The sequence below is a fragment of the Mirounga leonina genome, unplaced genomic scaffold (assembly GCF_011800145.1).
Source record: "Mirounga leonina isolate KUSES-001 unplaced genomic scaffold, KU_Mleo_1.0 Mir_180, whole genome shotgun sequence".
Classification (NCBI taxonomy): Eukaryota; Metazoa; Chordata; class Mammalia; order Carnivora; family Phocidae; genus Mirounga; species Mirounga leonina.
In genome coordinates, this window is record NW_023270469.1 from 19079972 (window position 1) to 19097646 (window position 17675).

The 17675-nt window shown below is 44.3% G+C and overlaps 2 protein-coding genes across 5 annotated transcripts in view; one reads left to right on the forward strand and one right to left on the reverse strand.

Moving 5' to 3' along the window:
• Nucleotides 1-383: 383 nt before the first annotated feature.
• Nucleotides 384-14121, reverse strand: LOC118023710 (chemokine-like factor). Its single transcript, XM_035025056.1, has 4 exons — nt 13948-14121; nt 9384-9542; nt 3862-3957; nt 384-569 (listed from the first exon to the last, which is right to left on the reverse strand). The coding sequence occupies exons 1-4, from the start codon at nt 14020-14022 to the stop codon at nt 453-455; spliced, it is 447 nt and encodes a 148-aa protein (XP_034880947.1). The 5' UTR covers nt 14023-14121; the 3' UTR covers nt 384-452.
• A 1968-nt stretch (nt 14122-16089) lies between these two features.
• Nucleotides 16090-17675, forward strand: part of TK2 (thymidine kinase 2) — a 35336-nt gene continuing 33750 nt past the window's right edge. For all 4 annotated transcript variants that reach the window (XR_004682876.1, XM_035025054.1, XM_035025053.1 and 1 more), the window contains exons 1-2: nt 16090-16232; nt 17138-17175. Coding sequence is in view for 3 of the 4 variants with exons in the window: in XM_035025054.1 (XP_034880945.1) it covers nt 16118-16232; nt 17138-17175 (153 nt within the window). In the remaining variant the exon portion in view is untranslated. The remainder of the gene's footprint in view (nt 16233-17137; nt 17176-17675) is intronic.

Below are 17675 nucleotides of genomic sequence, written 5' to 3' on the forward strand. Positions count from 1 at the left end.
CCAGCGGCGTGCCCCAACGGCTGCCGGCCTCCTGTCCCTCGCGCGCACCCAGCTCTCGCTGCCCACGGACAAACAGGCCCTCCAGGCACCCTTGTCGCCATTTGGGATGAGATGCCCCCGCCTAGCCTGGGAACTCATTATCCCTGCAACTCCACCCCTCCGTGCTGCCAGCCAGCTAGGAAGGGGACTCTCTGGAGACCATTTAGGGCGGGCCAGGTGCATTCTTCTCTGCCACCCAGGCCCAGGATGAGGAAAACCCAATCAGATCAGGATCAGGGCTGACTTGGAAATGACCATATGGGAGCGCTGGGCACAGAGTTCCCACGTCTCTTCCTCCAGTTCCCATATTGAGATTAAAATGAGAACAACTACAGGAAGCATGGGGAGGAATAAATATATTTAATATATTTAATACTTAGCATCAACTAAAAAGTAATATAAAATTACAAAACTTAAATTTTGTCATGAATAGCGCGTTTCTGATAAGGACCACTTGGATTAAATAGAAGCTTCCGGTAAATAAGGACCCCGTCGGCAATACAGCACACTGCTGTCAGGAGTCCAAACACCTGGAAACAAACACACTTTGTCACTGTGGTGGCCACGGTCTGGAGTTCGGTCACTCACACAGGTTTTAAGTGGTCTACCCACTGGCTTCCTCTCCTGCCAGCGCTGCTTCCACCTAATACTAAAATGGGAAGAGACTTCAGAGATCATTTCATTCTCATTCCCAAGTTTTCCCAATACCTGCCTAGAAAAAGGGCAAAGATAACTTAGGTGAGCAGAAATAATATTGAAGTGGTGTGGGCTCTCAAATACTTGCCTGGATCTCTTGACTTGCTCCCCCCATGTATGATTTAAAGCCCTACGGAAGATACTTAGTTATCAATCAACGTTCCTACCGCAATGTTCAACTGCCTTTCTTACTACAAACTCTACTGGAGGGCCAAAGTTAACAGCAGCTCAAGATTAAACCAGAGCAACAGTAGCTGTGATAAACACTTTAGAGAACTGGAGTGGTAAGATGATCCAAAGTGAACTCTTAAAGGCTGGGGCTACATCCACTTAAAGGGTGGGATTCTAAATCTTTTTTTTTTTTTTTAAGATTTTATTTTATTTTTTTATTTATTTGAGAGAGAGAGTGAGAGAGAGAAAGAGCACAAGCGGGGGGAGTGGGAGAGGGAGAAGCAGACTCCCTGCTGAGCAGGGACCCCCGATGCGGGACTCGATCCCGGGACTCCAGGATCATGACCTGAGCCGAAGGCAGTCGCTTAACCAACTGAGTCACCCAGGTGCCCAAAGGGTGGGATTCTAAATAGGCCTCAGGGGAAAAAAAATAAGGTAAAGGGAATAAACTAGAACTTGGTCTTTAGGTACTCTGATGGCTATTTGAGAGCTGGTGCCTGGGCTGGAAAAGAGGGATATCATTCCTTGCATGCTATTTGGTCATTTCCGTCCAATGGCCAGGAAGTCTGGCCTCTTGGCTCTAGATACCACTCCATTTTCCATCCTGAATCTCAAACTCAGCTTCTTAGGTTCTGACCACACTGAGTACTTCCTACCTATCCTTCCATGACTCTGGTACTCTGCATGTTGCTGGTTCCTCTACCTGGAACCATCCCCCTCATCTCCCCTTTATTCCTGGCAAGCTGAGTTTCCACTGCCAGAGCGAGGTAGTTGCTTCCTCTTTTCTGTGCCCTGTAGTACTCTGTCAATAGCTTATATACAGCTGTTTACATTTCTCTTCCCTGTATTAGGCTCTAAGCAATCTGAGGTTAGGATAGACTCACGTTCTAGTCCAGTGCTGTCCAAAAGAAATAGAATGTGAGTCACCAATGTAAGCCACATAGTTTTTTCTAATAGCCACATTAAAAAGAAAAAACAAGTGAAATTAATTTTAATAACATACTTTGTTTAACCTAGTATATCCAAAATATAATTTTAATTTGTTATCAATATAATAAAGGTATTATGAAATAATATACATTTTTTGGTAAGTCTTTGAAATCCAGTGTGTATTTTACATGTATAGCTCATCTCAATCAGACCAGCCACATTTCCAGTGCTCAGTAGCCACATGTACTAATGACTACTGCATGGGACAGCACAACTCTATACTTTGTCAGCATCTGCTAAAGTGCACCTTTGTAAACAATGAATCAGTGAATGAGTAAGTGAATAAAAGCACCACTGACTTTTGAACAACATGGGTTTGAACTGCATAGGTCCACTTAACACATGGATTTTTTTCGATAAATATAGTAGTACAGTACTATAAATGTATTTTCTCCTCCTTATGATTTTCCTAATAACATTTTCTTTTCTCTAGCTTACTTTATTGTAAGATACAGTATATAATACATATGATACAGAAAACATGTGTTAACTGTTTATGTTTTTGGTGCTTCTTGTCAATATAGGCTACTAGTAAAGTTTTTGGGAAGTCAGAGTTTAAAAAGTTTCAGCTGTGTGGGGAGTCGATGTTGTTCAAGGGTCAACTGTAAATCCTATGCCTTGTCCCTCTTTCTCCATAGTAGAGGGATAAGATTATTATTTTTTGTTTATAAGTTTAAAAAAAATATTTATTTATTTTGAGGGGGAGGGGTAGAGGGAGAGCGAGAGACTCCTCAAGCAGACTCCCTGCTGAGTGCAGAGCCTGACATAAGGCTTCATCCCAGGACCCTGAGATCATTACCTGAGCCGAAACCAAGAGTCCGATGCTTAACTGACTGAGCCACCCAGGAGTCCCGGGATAAGATTATTTTTAAAGATAACTGGGGGAAACTGCTGTTACAGCACTATCTTATTTCTAGAATAATTCTCATCCCCCATGAAGTTGCTCGGGGCTTAGTAAGGAGATGAAAAACCATGGATTGTGACATACATGACTGTCTGAGAATGGTTAGTTCTCCTAAGTGGCCCATACTATGGAAAGACGAGGAAGTAGGAGGGAGATTTATTTAAGATCTTTCTGATTCACATCTCTAGGTCAGAATCTAGAAAAGCCAGGGCACCTGGGTGGCTCAGTTGGTTAAGCGACTGCCTTCAGCTCAGGTCATGATCCTGGAGTCCCGGGATCGAGTCCCGCATGGGGCTCCCTGCTCAGCCGGGAGTCTGCTTCTCCCTCTGGCCCTCCCCCCTCTCATGCTCTCTCTATCTCATTGTCTCTCTCAAATAAATAAATAAAATCTTAAAAAAAAAAAAATCTAGAAAAGCCAAATGATTTTGAACCTCCTATAAGAAATCTCAGAAGAGAATCAGATGGAACTAAAATTCAATTATTTGACTCTTGTTTATTTTGGCTTGCCTTCCAGGATAAATTCTGATTGAACTGGCTTGCTTCCCTTCGAGCAATGTTCAAAACAAATCTTTTACTTATAAGGTTTCCTACAACCTTATCACAAGACATCTTGTATTATCTTCTATCTGAAGAAAGCTCTGGACAAAGAATAACTGAGTTCAGAGCAATCTGTCTTACTTTAACAAGTGGTATGTATCCTTTTCTTTAAAAGGGAGAGCTATGAAACTCATCCATGGTCTTTTGCTTGACATCAGGTATCTCAGAGCTAAGTTTAACAGATTCCAGTAGTTTTTCTCAGTCTAGTCTAGCTCTACATGTTGATGCGGAACATAGAGGAACTATTCTTTGGTTAACTTCTGTTTTAGGGTGAAATCATATTCCTTCAGGTTAATCAGGACATGTACTCACACAAAAGAATATTAAGCCACTAGGGACCATACACTGGCCTAGGAAACCCAGGGATGAATACAGTGTAGATTTCTGTTCTTATACTCTGTTTTTCAGATAAATGTGAACACTAATGAAACCTAAAGCAAGAAATCAGAAAGACCTCCACTTACCCCTCCAAGGACTATAAATGCTGTGGTTTCTGGTAACAGTGCTAACACGGACACGATTATCATGAACACTGCGGCTACCATTGAGTTGATAATATCCTAAAACACAGAATAGGAAGGTCAGCTTTACATGAAGACTGCCAGAAAACGAATCAGCTGCTTAGAGATTTTGAAAGTTCCATCTTATTAAACAAATCTAGTTTTTGTTTTTTTTTGAAATCCAACTGCCACAGGAAAATGACACCTGTATTGTATTTGGTCTACAGTGATGCCTAGTGTGTCTCTTAACCTATGATATACTAATCGTTTAATTACTTAGACATTTCTTTCTTATTTAAATATAGCTGGAGGGAGAACGCATCTGGTTGGGGGAATGGATGATGTATTGTGTGGAAGGTTTATGATAGAATGGTACACTGGAAAGTCAGAATGCTAAGAGAAAAGGTGGAGTAGTTTACACTGTAAATCAAACAGCTTTATAATGTTACTAAAATGCAATTAATAAAAAAGCTGCACACACTTGGCAGACAATGGTAATTTTCAGGAAAAAACCTTCCTACATCTGCATGCAATGGCTGACTGATTATACTATTATTTCAGATGATGTAGCTCATTCATTTAATAATTTCTTTTTTTGTTTGTTTTTTGTTTTTTGTTTTTTAAAGATTTTATTTATTTATTTGAGAGAGAGAGAATGAGAGACAGAGAGCATGAGAGGGAGGAGGGTCAGAGGGAGAAGCAGACTCCCTGCCGAGCAGGGAGCCCGATGTGGGACTCGATCCCGGGACTCCAGGATCATGACCTGAGCCGAAGGCAGTCGCTTAACCAACTGAGCCACCCAGGCGCCCCTCATTTAATAATTTCTAGGAACAAAACATTTGCCTCCTGAACAATGGCTTTAGGGGGTGCAACTTATATTATGAATGGATGTATAGTGTGAGAAAGGTAAATCATCTTTATTCTGGAATGGTTTATATCTGTTTACAAATATCTGTAGGCCGGAAGGTATTGTTAACAGAAATATCAGACTTCAAACTCCCGGTTAACTTAAAAATGTGGTTATTAAAAAGAAAATAGGGGCACATAAGTGGCTCAGTCGGTTGAGCGTTCAACTCTTGATTTCAGCTCAGGTCATGATCTCAGAGTCCTGAGATTGAGCCCCAAGTTGGTGGCTCTGTGCTCAGCTCAGAGTCAGCTTCAGATTCTCTCCCTCTGCCTTCTCCCTCCTCCCCCCCACCATTCATACACTCTCAGTCTCTCAAAAATAAAAAAATAAAAAATAAAAATAGGAAGAGGTTCAATGGGGACAGGCAAGATTAGATTCATGTAGAAAGAAAAAAAGCTCTCATTTGTGAGAAATATTGAGACTGTCCTAGGTTAATGTTCCTCTGTGTTGGATATTTTGCTCTGCTTCAAGGCAAGCCACACCTCTGCTTTGGACAGTCCTGCCTCCTGTGATTAATTCAGGTAAGTGTGTATGAATGGCTTTAGGTAAAAGTGGTGTTCTAGGAAGTGCAGACGACTACAGGAGAGAAAAGGATGCACCTGTCCTGAAATACCAGTGACCCTTAATGGTCATTTAAAACATCGTTTTTTGGGCGCCTGGGTGGCTCAGTTGGTTAGGCAACTGCCTTCCGCTCAGGTCATGATCCTGGAGTCCTGGGATCGAGTCCCGCATCGGGCTCCCTGCTCGGCGGGGAGTCTGCTTCTCCCTCTGACCCTCCCCCCTCTCATGTGCTCTCTCTCTCATTCTCTCTCTCAAATAAATAAATAAAATCTTTAAAAAATAAATAAATAAATAAATAAATAATTTTCTGGGTCATAGCATGTGGATAGTAAAAGTCATAACAGCATCATAAAAGTCTGTTCAGGCAGATAGAAGTGGAATTGAAGTCCATGGAGACCAGCCATATACTCTGTGGCAACTTCAGTCTACAAAGCCAAAGGACAGCTGGAAACTAGGCTCTCTGAAATTCTCTTCACTAATTCATTACCTCATTCATTCTATGAAAATGTATTGAGGGGCGCCTGGGTGGCTCAGTCAGCTGCGCATCTGACTTCGGCTCAGGTCATGATCTCTGGGTCCTAGGATGGAGTCCTGCATCGGGCTCCCTGCTCGGCAGGGAGTCTGCCTCTCTCTGACCCTCCTCTCATGCTCTCTGTCTCTCATTCTCTCTCTCTCAAATAAATAAATAAAATCTTAAAAAATAAAAATAAAAAAAACCCCAAAACATCGTTTTTATAATGAAAACCAAACATCAATATACCATGGAGTAGAATGTTAATTACAAAAAACAACAACAACAACAACAACAAAAAAGGAGATTTCAAGAAATTTTGTGCCTGTACTTGGATACCACTGCAGAGCCCTGCGTTGGCTCACTGTGCTTTCTGTCACTGGAACACTTGAGGGGAACAGTCACAGAAGACCTGCACCACAGACAGTCACTGCAGCTTTGGGACCGTGATGAACATAATACGCCTGAATGTGGATGATCACGCCCTTTCCTCATCAGTGAAGACAGTGGCCATGAGGCAGAAGTTACCTTTCCCCACTGACACATTTATTGAAATCCTCAGCCATCTTTGTATGCTTCACTTTTTTTTTTTTTTAAAGATTTTATTTATTTATTCATGAGAGACAGAGAGAGAGAAAGAGGCAGAGGGAGAAGCAGGTTCCCAAGGAGCAGGAAGCCCGATGCGGGACTCGATCCCAGGACCCTGGGATCATGACCTGAGCTGAAGGCAGACGCTTAACCGTCTCAGCCACCCAGGCGCCCGTATGCTTCACTTCTGTTATAGTCGAAGAGCCCCAGGCAGCTTCTCCAGGGCTGTGCTCTGGCTCCCATTCCCATGCACCACTCTGCAGGAACCTTATTCTCTTCATGACCTTTCTTTGTCCCTGGCAGCTTTCCTCAACTCTTTGGCCCCTCTAATTATAGTTGTGGCTCTTGCCCTGCTCAGTCTAACCATTCCCTCAGCTTTCCGGTCACCTGCCCACTCGAGGCACACCGCTCTGGTAAAGGGGGCCTCTAGTAACACAGCCTGTGAATATATATTTTTTCCAGGGCTTATTTTCCTCTCTTTAAATGTGACAGTATTCACCACTCCTTTTTGAGGTGTTTTCCTCTCTTACCTTCTGTGACACGGGTCTCCCTTGCATCCTCTCCTGCCTTTCTCTGGCTCCTCCTCCTTTTCACCCCATATGTTGGCGTTTCCCAGTTTTACCTTCAGTTTGCTCTCCACTCTCTCCGTGCCATTTAGGCCAGTCCCAGAGCTCATCTACCATCACAAGGTGATGATTTCCACAGCTGCAGCTTTAACTTCTCACTCTCCTGAGCTTCAGACCTGTTCTGAACATTTCTATCTGAATATTCCATAAGCAACTAAACCCCAGTATTTCTCAACTGAACTTACTGCATTCCTCTCCCTGACCCTTCCTTAAACCTATTCTTCTTTCTGTACTTCCTATCTCATTATCATCTCAAGATATTTAAATGGCAGGTATTCTTAATTCTTATTTACCTAGTCCTATCAATTCTACCCATTCACCCCTTTCTCTCTAGTTACTGTTATGACCATAGTTCAGGCCTTTATAATTTTCATGCCTGGATTACAGAAACAAAGTTTTAAGTGGTCTCTGAGACCTACCTCTAGTTTTGTTCCTCTTTAAGCCATTATTATACAGTTTCCTAAACTGTAAGCTGCTAATATCACTCTCCTACTTAAAAACCCCTAAAAGCTTCCCGTGCAGTTGGCTTAAAATGCATGGCATATAAAGCCTTGCATGCTCTGACCTCCTACTGCCTCCCAAGCCTCCACTCTTGCCCCCCCACCCCAACCCAGTGCCTCCACACTCTCCTGGGTATGCATCTATCCCAACATCTATTACACTGAATTGCTCATCTGTCTTGCTTCCTGGCTATATTGAAAATTTCACAGGTATATGGTTTGTGTTTTATCAAAGAACCCATTACGGAAGCTAGGATTAGCAGACACTGAACACTTGAATAAATGATTCCATTAGATCAAGAATAGAGAGGAATCTGGGTTTCATAATGGAATAATCCCGTAGTTGACCATATAGCACCATTTCTCAGAGATTACAATATCAGCAAAGTTTGATCCTCAGAGATTTGGAGACTAAATTTCAGTCTACACATAGACCACCCTCTCTCCCAGTGTATTCTGTTAAGCTTAGGGCTCCAAGTTTATTATGGCAACATGTAATAAGCTCCAGAAAATTATACTAAAATGTGTTAGTTTTATTAACCTTGGAAAGCAGAATGTGAAGAGCAACTATATAAATTTTTGAGTCAAGAGGATATAGACCTCATGTCTTTGAAGAAGACCCTGGAATAATTTAGCTTAGCCCTTTCTGCTACTAAATGACATTATCTACTCTGAGGGCCAACTGTCTAAGCCATTGTGATCTCTTTTCCTAGACTTCCCTCCAGCCAGGTCCAGCTCTAAAAGTGTGATCAAGTAGGAGTCTGGAGAGTTGCTATGTAGATCCTATTTCCCAGCTTTCTCCTTTTGGGACTTTTTCAGCTTCCGATTGGCTTGAAATGTGCATCATTGGCCTTCAAAGGTGGTTCTAGAGGGTACCACTTGAAGGCATGCTTAAAGCTCCACAGTCCTCTCTCCTTAATGGGGGTTATCAGCTTCGATATCAGCACTTTGGAACCCAGGAGGATGAAAGGAGCGCAGCCGAGGAAGATTTAAGTGCAGCTACCATTCCAGCCAAAAGTGGGAAGGGCCTCAGGGGGTGTTAGGAGGGAGACCTACAGAGACAGGATACCGGAGATAAAATTTGGAAGAGGAGAGAGAGGTAAAGCCACTCAATTTTTCCTAGAACTGGAGAACAGTCCAGGCTGAAGGGACACGTTCACCTTAACTAGCATCTTCAACTTGCCTATTTTGACAGTTTCCAGAATCATTTAGGCACTTCACTGGGCAGTTATTCTCAATGCTATAAGTATGGCAGGTGAAGTTCATATGCTACTAAATAAGGTTGTACCGGATGAGTTATTTAGCATTAATGATTACAGACATTCTTAAGTAAGGTAACATTGTGCTTTATTCAGCCTCCCAGATTATTTCGGTTTTCCATTTAGTGATCAGGATGTGCAAGATGTGGATACTTGTGTCTCTGCTTCCATCTCTTTCCCCAGTTTTGAGGTCATATCAACATGTACTTAAAAGGGAGGTACAGATTAAGAATGCTCTATAATTTTCTTAGCCATGATCTTGAATTTATATTTCTTTAGAAGATCAACATTTAAGGAATTCTTCTAATAGAAGGGTCAGTCCCATGTACTGGTAGATGGGGGCTCAGAGGAGAATTTATGCTCTGTGGTTGCTAAGGGACAATACAGAATACAGTAGCAGTGGGTAGAGTTCCTCCTTCCTAAGCCTATCAGACATTTCTTAAAGGCTTAAGAAAACTAAAGAATAGCTTATTAAAATGTCTCACTATGACAGGAAAAAAGTAGTTAATTTTAACAATAAAACTGAACACTTACAAGCAAAGGCCAAAATAAAAAGTCTATTAATCGATCAAGTCTCAGTATATATAAAATTATGAAAAAGAAAATAACAGTGACTTCAAATCCAGTGATGACAATGTATGGTTCAGGGGCTTGTGCAATGATAAAAAAGGTCATGGATGTCACATTTAGCGCCTATAAGGATAAAAAAAAAAACATGATTTATTCAACGATTACTGAATGCAAGTTTAAGCTGTAAAAATCATTTCTAAAGTAACTAAATAAATGGGTTTAGGCCATATATACACACACCTAAAGGAGGAATTACTACAATGTATGGATGTTGCCTTCTCTTTGTGTTTTAGGGAACTAGGTGTCCCTCTCTGTTATTCCACTTGTACACCTAATACCATCTCTTCCCATATCTGTTCCCTTAGTATTTTCCCACTATATACCTTCTTTTCTGTCTCAGACCTTCAATCTCCCCTCACTGGCTCCTTTCCACATCATACTGTAAACATATCCAAGTTGTCTTCTCTTAAAACACACACACACACCCCTTCCATTCATCCTGCTCCCCAAGAAATTCCTGTTTTCTATTTCTCCCTATAATTCTTTTAAAAAACATCTGTATACTGACTGCTATAATTCTTTATCATCTGCTCATCAGGCCTTAACTCTTAGCAATGTGGAATCTACTGTCAAACTTAAACTTAGAATGTTGCCATGAAAAATACTGGAGAAAAGTTTAAAATAAATTGTTAGAGAAAAACAATTCTCTGAAGAACCCTATGTGGGAACAAAGGAAAAAAAAAAACTCCCAACAATTCTGATGCCTCACTTTTTACATATTTTCTCTAACCTAAATAGAATGCAATCAGAATTGATGAATATTTTAAGTAAAAAAAACCCCGAAAAGATAATTAATCTAATCCAATCTCCTCACTTACAAATGAAGATATAAAACACAGAAATGTTAAGTGACCCAAAGGAAAAATAAGCTGATGGGTCCCAGTGAGTCTGTCAACATCATGTTTTTAGGAGCTGTCATAGCTCTATCCAAAATCTCTATGTTATTGGAAAATGGTTTTGTCAAGAGTTTTCCCTGGCTAGACTGTTCCGATCAGTCTGTCAGCTAGTAGCATTTACACACTCTTTTTAACTTTAAATCTATATGGCCTACTTATTCATAATTCTTTCAATTACTTTCTTAGTATAAAAATACCCTACCTTTAAACTTCTAAATTGATCAGTTTGATTATATAGCAAATATAACCATTCTATAAGCCATTCTTTATAATTAATATAATTACAATTAGCAACATTTCACCTCAAACCACTTCGTTTACTCTATTGAACCACAGTCTTGAGTTCATAGGTTATGAAATCTAGGGTCACTTTTTCAGTCCCCATCTTCTGTAAACTTTCTGCACCATGGAATTTGACACTGGTGATTAATCCATTTTCTTAAAAGTTCCTATGATTTCAGTCACATTGGATTCTCCCCCAATCCATTATTTACAACTCTTCTATCATTACTCTTAGCCTTTGTCTCCAATTCTCTTTTAAATATCCCCCTAATATCTCAGACATTTCTTCACCACTCTGTGGAAACTGCTTTTGCTCAGATTATCGATGATTTCAGAATTACTAAATTTAATGAACATTTTTTAGTTTTTATCCTATTGGGCTCCCATGGCTTAATTGCCATTGGCGATCTTTTTCCTATTTTTCTACTCCTTTGGCTTGCATGTCACTTTTCCTAGTTCTTATACAACTCTGTAGCTATCCTCCCTGGGTGGGCTTCTCTCCTTTTACCCATCCTTTTAAAATGCTGGTATTCCTTTAGATTCTGTTCACAACCCAATCGACGAAAGTGGGTTCCTATCACAGATCAATCCTCAACATCTCAAACATAAATAGCCATTTGCAATCTCTATCTGAATACCTATAGGAATCTCAAATTCACCATATCCAAAACTGAACTCATCTAGCCTGTTCCTCCTGTATGCACTATCTTAATTAGTGATACCACCATCTATCTTATCACCCACCCGAGAAACCTATTATCAGTGCTCCTAATACTCCCCACAAATGATCGATCATCAGGTCCTGCTGATTTAATGCTAACCATCTTGGGAACTCACTCCCTCCTCTTCGTCCCTACAGCTACTGCCCTTCAGTATCTTCCCTGAACTACCTCGACAAAGGTATTACAGTATAATTTCTAAAACGCAAATGCACTTCTCAGCGGCTCCCTGTGATCTTTAGAATAGAGCCTACCTCTCATCATGGTATTCAGCCTTCCATCATTCAGCTCCTGTCTTCTTTTCTAGCAGAATTTCTTCACAGTTTATGCACAGGATAATTCCAATGTTTAATTCTCAAATTGAACTTCTGGTCCTCCTCCTACATTTGCTTTACCCACAGGCTTTCAGTGGATGGCAACTCCATCCTTCCAGTGCTTAGGCCAAAGACTTTGGAGTTATCTTGACTCCTCTCTTTTTCTTACACCACATCCGGTTCATCAGCAAATCATGTTGGGGCTACTTTCAAAATATATCCCAAACATGACCATTTCTTGTAGCCTACCCTGCCAACACCCTGGTCTGAGCCACTATCCTCCTTGCCCAAATTACCATAGCTCTAACTGGTCTCTTGGTTCTACCCTTGCCCTTGCAGCAATCCCCTCCTGTCCCTCTGACCAATCTATTGTCAACATAGCAGCTGGTCTATTTTTTTTTTAAATGTTAATCAGATCATATACAACCTTACTCAAAACCTTCCTCATCTATCACTGTGTCCCCAGTCACTCCACTCCTGTCATACTGGTTTCCTTGCTTTTTCTTGAACCCTTCAGGTACATTCCTGTCATAGGGCCATTGTAATGTATGTTCCTTTTTAAAACACTTTTCCTCCAGATATTCTCATAGCTAACTCCCTAGCCTCACTCAACTCTTTGCTCAGCTGTCATCTCAACAAGGCCTAACCTGACCACTCTATTACTGGAATCTGCAACCTTCCTCCCCTTACACTGCTTTCCCTGGCTTTACTTGTCTCTTGTTCCATAGCACTTACAACTTTTTACAATACTGCATCATTTATTTATTGTGTTTACTGTCTGTCTCCCCTGCCCTCCCACCCCAATATGTAAACTCCATGAGGGCCAGGATCTTTGCTTTGTTCACTGATATGTCCCAAGAGGCTAGAACAGTGCCTGGAACATGGTAGGCTTTCAATAAGTATTTGTTGCATGAAAAAAATAAGGCAACGCTCATCTTGTTAAAACTTGCTGCATAAATCATGCTGTTTTTTTGCCTCCATGTCTTTGCTCAGGTGGCTACCCCTCAGACCCCACTCTATGTTCCTCTAGGAAGTTTCCTGATACCTCTCTTTCTCTTGTCCTTGGTTAAATGTGAGACTCTTTGGCCTATCCCCATCTTACCACATATTATAGCTATCTGCTCATAGGTCTGTCTCTGACTAGACTGAAGAACTCCATGAGTCAGGGACTTTGTCTTGCTTGTTCTTGTTGTTCCAGGGCCTAAGTCAGATCTTAGAATACAACTAAATACTCTAAATGTTTGTTGAGAGAATTGATATGTCTGAAACTAAACATTTCTCACAAGATCTTGTTCCTCCTCCAGTGTTCTTCCAGAGCTTTCAGTACTGGGCATAAAACTCCAGACTCTTAGGTCACTTCTTCCCTGATTATTTACTCCTAACCCAAAGTAATCTTCCTGTCCTTTGAACTCCAGAGTAGTTTCCTAAACCTCTCTTACGCACTCTGACTTGTATTACATCACAGTCATTTCTCAGAATCACAGACTTTTGGTGTGAGAGGGACCTTGTATGCAGTTTGTTCTATGCACTCACCTGAGTCTGAATCTCTTTTATAGCATCCTCCCTAGGTGCTCATCTACACCTGTTACCTCTGCTGTTTGGGAATGTACTGCCTTCCCAAGTGATGTGGCCACTTAATTTGGGGAACCTTCCCAATAGAAAGTTCTTCCTCATATTAAGTGGAATTGTTTCCCTGTAGCTTTTAACTACTTCCATCTCCTCCCCTATAGGTCACCTCCTTAAAATTTAAAAATTATGTTTTCCTTCTCCTCCCACCTCCCTTTTTTTTTTTTTTTTGTTCCTTCAACATAGTCTCCTGTGACAGTCCCCACTTCTCTAACTAGCCAGGGCACCTTCCTCCAAATGATGGCTCATTCTCTCCAGACCTCTGTTCCGAACTACCTGCAGCGCGCCCGGCACGCCTGACGCCCCGAAGCCGGCAGCCCGGCTGTCCTGTACGGGGTACAGGCGCAGCTGACTGGCCTGCTAACCTGGGTACCTGGTGTGCAGGTCCAAGTGGGGGCCACTCGTGCAGACATGCTTACTTGGCTTTATGAATGTGTCTGTGAACCCCTGAAGGGCAGGGCAGTGCCTTCTTTCTCTCCTTCTGCCCCCGGGGTGCACAGTGAACCGCCGTGCCTCTGGGGAGGCCTAAGCTGAAAGAGAAGGTAGGGGATTCCTCTTTATACTTGAGAGCCATCTCCCGCTGCCCCTGAGCACGCCCCGATACCGCCCCCACCCGGTGGCCCGGCCTCACCAGCCGCAGCATCTTCACGTGGCCTTTTACGCTGAAGCAGAAGGGGCGATGCTTCGGCTTCAGGGTCGACATCATGCCTGCAGACTCAGCAGCAGCAGCACTACTTCTCTCCCTCACCCCTTCTCCTCGCCTCACAGCTCCGCCAGGCCTCGTGCGGAGATAGCAACCGCCACCGCCGCGCGCCGCCCGTCTGGGATTCCCGCCCTCGCGCGCTCATGCGCAGGCCACTGCGGCCCGCGCTCGTGCGCATGCGCTTCACCGGGGCCGGCCGCTTGTCGCTCTCGCTCTCCGGGCTCCTGGGGTTCGCCTGCTTTATTTCTGCGGACCTGGCGGGGGGCACGCCGCCCCGCCCCTCCAGGCACCAAAGACAACTGCTCTCCAGCTCTCCGTAGGGGCTTTCCTGTCATGGAGCGCTTCTGGAGGGGGTTGCAGGGAGGGGTTGGGGGTGTTCAGGAATGGCTGCAGGGCTACCCCGTACTATGAGCATCTCAAATACCAACTCCTTAGAGAGGATTTCCCTTGGACACCCCCTCTAGAGCAGCCACCATCACCTTCTCTTCACGTATCACTAGCTGATAGATCTTAAAAAGATAAATTGCTCAAAAGCAGGGACCTGCCTTTGTCTGCTTCTCTCCCTGCAGGGTTCCCAGGGTCTGGCACATAGTAGATGTATAGTATGTGCAGTCTGAATCAACGGCCTGGGCCGCATACCCTGCCCCTGCCCCCAGGGGATCACAGTCTGATCCAACAGCCTCATCCCAAATCAGAAAAACGTTGAACTTAATCCTGAAGTTTATGGAGGGCGTGTTTGTGGCAGGTAATACAGAAAGCACCAGATGGGGTTGTGGCTTTCTGATAGCAAATCTAGAGACTGAGTGAACCCTCTTGCCAATGACTTCCTCTTTTCTGTCCTAGAGGTGACTGCTAGCATCCTGCACTCCTGGGAGAGGTAGGAAACCCCTCCACCCAAGCCCTGGAATGGGCATGCCCACACAGTTCTAAGTGCAGCAGCTTAGGTTTCAGGGCCTGGGCCTGTTGAATTACATATACCCGTCTACCTCACACCTGGGCTGAATTTTTGCTACCTGACTATGGATGAGATTTACAGGCTTCCTTCCCACCCCCAGTTGTCTGTTCAGTTGGAATATTAGTTGTGCCTTTGTTAAAAGATAAACTGAGGTATATTAAACATTTTAAGAGTTTGAGCAAAAATTGATTTGATTTGGGCAGCATCCAATCTAGCAGATACGGCTCTCCAAGGAGCCGTACAAAATGAAAAACTTTCATAGGCAAAAGGAAGCAGGAACAAGGAAATTACACTGGCAAAGAAGCTGGGTGTTTGTGGCAAGGTTGCTTTGCTTTAGGGGGTGGCAGGAGCCTATCAAGCAGATTTTACTTAACTATTGTTGATCAGGCTATTCCTGATGGACTGGCCTGTTTGCATTTCTGGGAGAGCCAAAACAATTAAGTCTTGGTTTGGTGGGGTGGGGCTCAAATAAGCAACTCCATTTGGGGCCCTTATCTGTGTTTTTTTTCTGTGTGTTTTTTGTTTTGTTTTGTTTTTGTTGTTGTTTTAACACTTTCTTGAGGCATCTAGTACATTTACAGTCTAGACCCGGAAATGTCAAAGTTCAGAGGAAAGAGTGCAGGCTGTGAGGCAAGATAGATGACTTGAATTCCAGCTTCACCTCTTAATGAATGCTTCTGATCATTTTAAACAAGTTACCTAAATTTCGGAGGATTCGCTCATAATCAGCTAGGATTATGGGAGTGACAATATCTACTTGCAGCATTGTTGGGAAGAATAAATGACACCCTAAGTGTGTGCCAGGTGCCTGGTTAGAACACGTGCTCACTTAAGTAATCTCCAACAATTAATTAACCAACCAGTTGCGGGTATTGTTGGCCATCCATCCCCCAAGCTTTGCCAAGTCGGGGGTTCATTCCGCCAGCGTCCCGTTAGCGGGAAGATTGCCTGGCTGCAACCGGCTCAGCCCGGGCCTTGAATTGCTTACCCTCTCGGGAGAGACGCTGAAATGCGACAGGGTCTCTTTAAGAGAGCGGCCCCAGCAGGCGCCCCGGCGGCCGGCGCGGGGTTGGAGGCGGTGCGCAGAGCTCGCGCCGACGTGCGTAGGAAGGAAGCCGGGCCGTCGGATCCGCCCGCCGGGTTATGCTGCTGCGACCGCTGCGGAGCTGGGCCGCCCGGGCGCTGCGGCGCGAGGGGCCTGGGAGCCCCGGCCCGGGCCGAGGGACGCGGGGGGTGCAGCGCCCGGCCTGGCCTCGCGGTAACGCGTCTTTCTGTTGCATCTCTGGCGGCCGGCGCCTGGCGCTCGGCGGCCGCCGGTCTCACTCCCCGCCCTCCGGCCTGAACCCGAAACTACTCCTAGGCGCCGGGATTGTGTCCCGGCGACTGCGGGGCCGTGGAGGGGCAAGGGCGGTCATTGTCAGCTGCCCCGGACGCCAGCGGGCCGCGAGCGGGTGGGGCCGTGCGGATCCTTCGAGAGAGAGAAAGACCCTCCCGCCCCCCGCGAGCGGGGGCTGCTCCCGTCCGGCTCCCGCTCTAAGTCCGATTCTCATGGCCTTGGGGGAGACGGAGGCCCCGGAACAGCAGTTAACCAGTCCCCAACGGGTGGTAGGTGCTTTAGTCTCGGAGCCTTCCTGCTCCCACTGGGAGTGGAGACTTCCCATGTCAGAAGCCGTAATAGCTGAGTTACAGCGTTCTTTGGCCGCGAGCTGTTGGGTGGCTCCTCAGAACCACCTTTGTGGTGGGTGGGCCGAGGGTGTCAGCCCTGGGCCGAAACCCATGCCCGCCTACCACTCTGCCATGGGGTCCCAGTGGAGGCTGCCCGGTGTTTTAACTTGCTGGATCCATACGTGAGGGTCATAAATATGAAATGTGTGGAAAATGGAAAGTGTGATATACTGGGGGGCGGGGGGAGCTGAGCACAGTTGGGGCCCAGAGGTGCCACCCCGACCCAGGCAGCAGCTGCGCAGTGTCACATGGAGGTAGACAGCCGTGGTGGGTCTGCCTCCATCCACCCGTGGAGGGACTCCGATGTCCCTGGAAGATATTTTTAGGCCAGGGAGTAAGCATAAACATTACTGTTTTTGTGGTGGCTGCCAAAATTACGACAAAGAAGAGTGAATTTCTTAAAACTGACTTTAAAAATTGATTTCATTTCTTTTGTAGATAAAGACAGAGAAAATGAAAAAGAGAAAAAATCAGTGGTAAGTCCCTCTTTTTATGCGCACTCCCCAGTGTGGGATTATATATATATATGTGTGTGTGTGTGTGTGTGTTTCACATTTCATATTTATGACCCTCACATATGGATCCAGCAAGTTAAAACACTGGGCAGCCTCCATATATATATATACATATATATAAAGTGGGAGGATTATATATAGAGAGGGGAGAAGAGCTGAGGGGAGTGAGGGAATACGTGCACATAGTAAAAAACAAAAATATAAGAGGATCTTCGGGGATGAGGAAGTCTGTCTCCACCGCTGGGCCTCAGACCCCCTTCCCAGAGGCCACCTGTTACCAGGTTCTGGTATGTCCTTATCAAGAGTCTACACGGCTAGGAGCACACATGTATTCAAAGCCTTTAGGTCGATTTAGACTGTCAGCTTGATGAATGATTACAGAAGGATTTGAAAAATGCTCCTCTGTGTGGGAAAGGTTGGTTTCACCTTGGGTTAGTGGGTGGCAGCCTGGCTGTGAGGGA

What these genes read in the sequence shown, in the direction of transcription:
- LOC118023710 (XM_035025056.1), bottom strand. Translation starts at nt 14,022, where the DNA reads ATGATGTCGACCCTGAAGCCGAAGCATCGCCCCTTCTGCTTCAGCGTA. An exon ending in ACGTGAAGATGCTGCGGCTG is followed by an intron (nt 9,543 to 13,947) that starts GTGAGGCCGGGC and finishes TTATCCTTATAG; the next exon opens with GCGCTAAATGTGACATCCAT. An exon ending in CATTTATAGTCCTTGGAGGG is followed by an intron (nt 570 to 3,861) that starts GTAAGTGGAGGT and finishes GTTTGTTTCCAG; the next exon opens with GTGTTTGGACTCCTGACAGC.